This window comes from Zingiber officinale, chromosome 8B (genome assembly GCF_018446385.1).
Source record: "Zingiber officinale cultivar Zhangliang chromosome 8B, Zo_v1.1, whole genome shotgun sequence".
NCBI classification, from domain to species: domain Eukaryota; kingdom Viridiplantae; phylum Streptophyta; class Magnoliopsida; order Zingiberales; family Zingiberaceae; genus Zingiber; species Zingiber officinale.
The window spans coordinates 31608609-31613015 of NC_056001.1; the positions used below are offsets into that span (position 1 = coordinate 31608609).

Sequence of the window (4407 nt, forward strand, 5' to 3'; positions counted from 1 at the left end):
TCCAGAAGCATTCTGTGCTTCGCGCAGATATTCCCTGGATCAATCGCTCGATCGATTGGATTACCCTGATCGATTGGCTGATCGATCCAGAAGCATTTTGCGCTTCGCATAGAAGCTTCCTGGATCGATCGCTCGATCGATTGGATTACCCCAATCGATCGGCTGATCGATCCAGAAGCATTCTGTGCTTTGCGCAGAGACTTCCCGATCGATCGACCGATCGATTGTCTTCCTTCCAATCAATCCACTACAAGAAATTTTAGATTTAACCACACCTAATAGACAACAGTTTTTCGAGAAACTGTTGTCTTTTTGCCATTTAACAACGGTTTTATTGAAAACCGTTGTTGTTCATCATAATTTTTTTTAAATGACAACGGTTTTTAAAAAACTGTTGTCTAATGTATGTCAAAGACAACAATTTTTAAAAAAATTGTTGTCTAATGTTTGTCAAAGACAACGGTTTTAAAAAACTGTTGTCTTTTAGCGTTGCTTACATGATAATATACAACAGTTTTATTAAACTGTTGTCTATTGAATGTTGTTGAATCCCAAAAAAGTAATAGTTTTTTTTAACTTCACGAACAAAAACACACGAACAAAGAGTTTTTTTGTTCGTGTGAGGCTAGGTCACCACTGCCGATTCCCCTTTCCCCTCCTTCCCAACCCGACGCTGATCCTCGCCGCCTATCGACGCCGCGATACTTCTTCTCCCCGCATACATAACCACCAGCCAAGAGTTACTCAACGCCGGCTGAAGCCTCATTGAGTCGTGCCTTGCTCCGATCAACGCCATAGCTGCCGTCGCCGAGCCCTAACTCTTCCCCGACGCCGGAGCCACGAGGAAATCGATCGCGCTAGCACCAAGCGACCACCGCCGGCTAAGGCTCTTCTCCACTGCTGTTATTTGTATTAACAGCTCATATGATTACCTTTAGACAATGAATGCCAAAGAAACTCGTATCGGCCATCAACGATCATATGATTCATACCACCGCCGTCGTCGTGCTGGAGCAGAACCACGACCTCGGCGGCCAGTGGCTCTACCAAGACGCTGGCTCCGGCGCTGCCACAGTCCACAGCAGCGTCTACGCCTCCTTGCGCCTCAACACGCCCAAAATTTACACAGAGTTCAGCGACTTCATGTTCACTCCCGTCGAAGGAAGAGACACCAGGAACTTCCCCGGCCACCGCGAGTTCTTCCTCTACCTCAAAGACTTCGCCCGGTGTTTCGGGTTGAACGAACTCATCAGGTTCAACACAGAAGTAGTCCACGTCGGCATGGCGGCAGCAACTGGCAAATGGATTGTGAGATCAAGGGACAGGAGAACTGATGACGGTGAGTTCATGGAAGAGATCTTTGATGCGGTTGTCGTCGCCACCGGCCATTTCTCCCTACCCAGGCTCTCAAAAATCAAGGGTAAAGCATTCACTAATTAAGCTCTTTACGTGATTTCGCCACTCTGTGACCTTCTCTTCTTCTGTGCTCCTCAGGAATGGAGGAGTGGAAGAGGAAGCAACTTCACAGCCATGTCTACAGAGTCCCAGAGCCATTCCAAGATGAGGTGGTTCTTCGATCTAGTGCAGAGATAAGTTAAAACAGCAGAGGATTAAATCATTTATGCTCTGTAATTGAATTCCTTGCTTGTTTGTGAATATTTGCAGGTGGTAGTGGTCGTTGGTGGCTCAATCAGTGGACCAGAGATTGCTCTGGAGCTTCTTCATGTTGCCAAAGAAGTCCATATAAGTACTAAACACGTCGAAATCCCTCATAAATTAGTGAAGCCTGTGTCCAAATATGCACATCTGCTCTGGCACCAAGAGGTAATTGTTGAAGTTCTGTTGATATTATTGTCTTCGATCCATACCATGAAGACAATGATATTTAGTAAAAGATTATCAGACCAAATTGAGTGAGGATAATCTATTACCTTTAACAGCAATGGTATGAATCATATGAGCTGTGATTTTTGAATGACGCTTAGCCGGCGGTGGTATGAATCATATGAGCTGTTATTTGTATAATCTATTACCTTTAGACAATGATACTTGTTTCTTGCAAACGTGTTCCATGAATACAGCCATTATTTGTATTGTGTATTAGATGCAAAAGAAGAGGAAATATTTTCCTAAGGTTTTTAGCTTTTTAGACCATTGATGATGAGCCTGACTCCAAAGCCACAGCTGTATAGTGTTTATTATTAATAGCCTAAAATATCTCACTTCAGGTAATCAAATAAATCTCACAAGAGTTCTTCCTTCGGACAAGAATCTTAATAAGCTTACCCTTTCGCAAGGGGAAAATTTATATAAAAAATTCTCACAAGTAAACAGCCGATCCACAACAGCAATCCCTTTCTCTTCTGTCCTTTGTTTTATCTCTCGGAAGTCAAGCGCATCATGGGGGAGCTAGTTCAAACTGTGTACAATTAGCTCACAAAGATTGCTGATATTAGAGTTTAGGTTGCACCTCACTTTAAAAAGATAACATTCCAATAGCTAATCTTGTAGAAGTAACATTCCTACTTTCCGGAAGATCCTTTTACTTGAATTTTCCATTCAGCACTAGATCATTATTAAGAATCTTCGGAAGGTGACTTTTCCTTGCATCTTTACTTCTAAATGATGGCCTGGTAAGTTAAGCATACACAACAACAATCTTAGAAAAGCAGAAGCTTGTGATTTATCCTTTTTGTTTGCTTTTCTTACATTTTGCTTCGGTTTTCCTCATGTAACTATAACTTGTTGCTGTGGTTGAAACCTGCAGCCAGACTCCGAGACTCACCTGCTAACTATCCAATTCAAATGGAACGGCATCTTGAAGTCCGTCTCCACTTCTCTAGTTGGAGTGAGCCTGGAATTTGAAATTGCACTCTAGACTATTTTTTCGTCGGCGGAGTCGATAACCATGTTGTTCTAGGCCCATACTCTGTCAACATAAAGTGCTACAGGCTGGGAAAGGATACAATTGGTTCTGTTTTCCCTGTTGCCAAAGATTAGTCACACGCAGGCTTCAGTAAACGGTTTTCTTTCAACAATTTGCCATCACTTTGTTGTTTATTGGACAGTAGACACAATGATAAAGCAGTGGAAAGATTTTATTATCATTTTTTTTGTTTTGCAAAGATTCCAAAGCCTTAATTTCTACCCCATATGATAAAGCAGTGGAATGATGTTTTCTTCCATTCCAAACAATCCATATGGTGTATGAATTACATTCAGTCCAGTATAAATTTAGCATTTTCGCTTCAGAGGTAATTTATGGGTTTTATTCTACAATCATGTTTACTAATTGATCAGATTGATTAAGAAGGGTGTTGGAGTAGCTTGGTAAATTTGTTTTGCTAGGTTATGATAAATTAGCATTCAGCAGAATAGATGTTTGGATTTCTTCTTCAAATTACACAGTAATATTTCTCTTGTCATTGGTGAAACAATCAATCCACTCTCATTATAACTTCCACAACAGAAAATTTTATGTTATTTGCCTACTACCAATGTAGTTTAACTGATTTTACATTGACTGAACAAGGTTGATTTTATTTAGGTATCAAACTCTCCCATTTGTTTTAGATATTACATGTCTTGTTTGTTAATTTCTCCAAACCATTATTTCTCAATTTGTTAACAAGGAAACTCATGTTAACATAGTCATGATCAGAGCCTAATTATAGTTTACAATTATCTGAGTGTTATTGATTAACTGTTCTGTCCTTTCTTTTGGTTTTTTTTTTTTATAAATTTGTGCACTCATTTAGATGGTTTATTATTCTTGTTGTGATGAATTCAGGTCTAGTGAAAATACTGAAGAAGTATGACTAGAGAACAGGAGCACTTATCAAACTCGTGAAGGAGTGTGTGGCTATGCTCGACCACCTCTTCCCCAGCAACAACCTGTCAATTTCAGCAGAATGCGACGGACAAAATGGAGTGACAAAGCCGGCACAATCAGGTGGGAGGGTTTCGGAGTTGGAGGAGATTAAATATATGCAGAGCTTATACATGAAGAGCACCGTAGCAGCGCTGCGGTCCTTGAAACAGATTAGGAGCAAAAGTTCAACAGTCAAAACAGATTAGAAAATCTCGTGTTATATTGTTCTACCTTTGTTTTAATAGTGTTATCATTTTGTTGGTTGCTTATGAAATTTCTTCAGAATGTTATAGATATTATTTTTTAATGTTAGAAAATTGTATATTAAATTTTATTTTAAAATTTAGTATTTTGAATGATTTATAATATTGGAAAATTGTGTATTAATTTTTTTTATTTTTTATCTAAAAAAGACAATGGTTTTTCACCGTTGTCATAGATAGTTTAAAACTGTTGTTGAAGACCCTATTATTAAAGGTAGACGCTCAAAGACAACGGTGAAAAACTGTTGTCTTTGAAGGAAAAGACAACGGTTT

At 39.4% G+C, this 4407-nt stretch overlaps 1 protein-coding gene across 3 annotated transcripts; it reads left to right on the forward strand.

The window, feature by feature from the left end:
- Positions 1-619: 619 nt before the first annotated feature.
- LOC122014522 (flavin-containing monooxygenase FMO GS-OX-like 9) lies at positions 620-4066 on the forward strand. 3 transcript variants are annotated; one of them, XR_006120699.1, is made up of 5 exons: positions 620-1420; positions 1495-1565; positions 1666-1824; positions 2768-3023; positions 3791-4066. XR_006120699.1 is itself a non-coding variant. In XM_042570755.1 (4 exons), exons 1-4 carry the CDS (start codon positions 946-948, stop codon positions 2876-2878), a joined length of 816 nt encoding a protein of 271 aa, XP_042426689.1. In that variant the 5' UTR covers positions 620-945; the 3' UTR covers positions 2879-4066. The 3 variants fall into 3 exon arrangements, 2 of the variants coding, with proteins under 2 accessions (XP_042426689.1, XP_042426690.1); XM_042570755.1 differs by having other exon boundaries at positions 2768-4066; XM_042570756.1 differs by lacking the exon at positions 2768-3023.
- The last annotated feature ends 341 nt before the right edge of the window (positions 4067-4407 follow it).

Bases quoted from the DNA above. Each gene is read 5' to 3' on its own strand.
- LOC122014522 (XM_042570755.1), top strand. From the start codon at position 946: ATGCCAAAGAAACTCGTATCGGCCATCAACGATCATATGATTCATACC. The intron at 1,566-1,665 runs GTGGTTCTTCGA...GAATATTTGCAG, and splicing joins CAGAGCCATTCCAAGATGAG to GTGGTAGTGGTCGTTGGTGG. The intron at 1,825-2,767 runs GTAATTGTTGAA...TGAAACCTGCAG, and splicing joins ATCTGCTCTGGCACCAAGAG to CCAGACTCCGAGACTCACCT.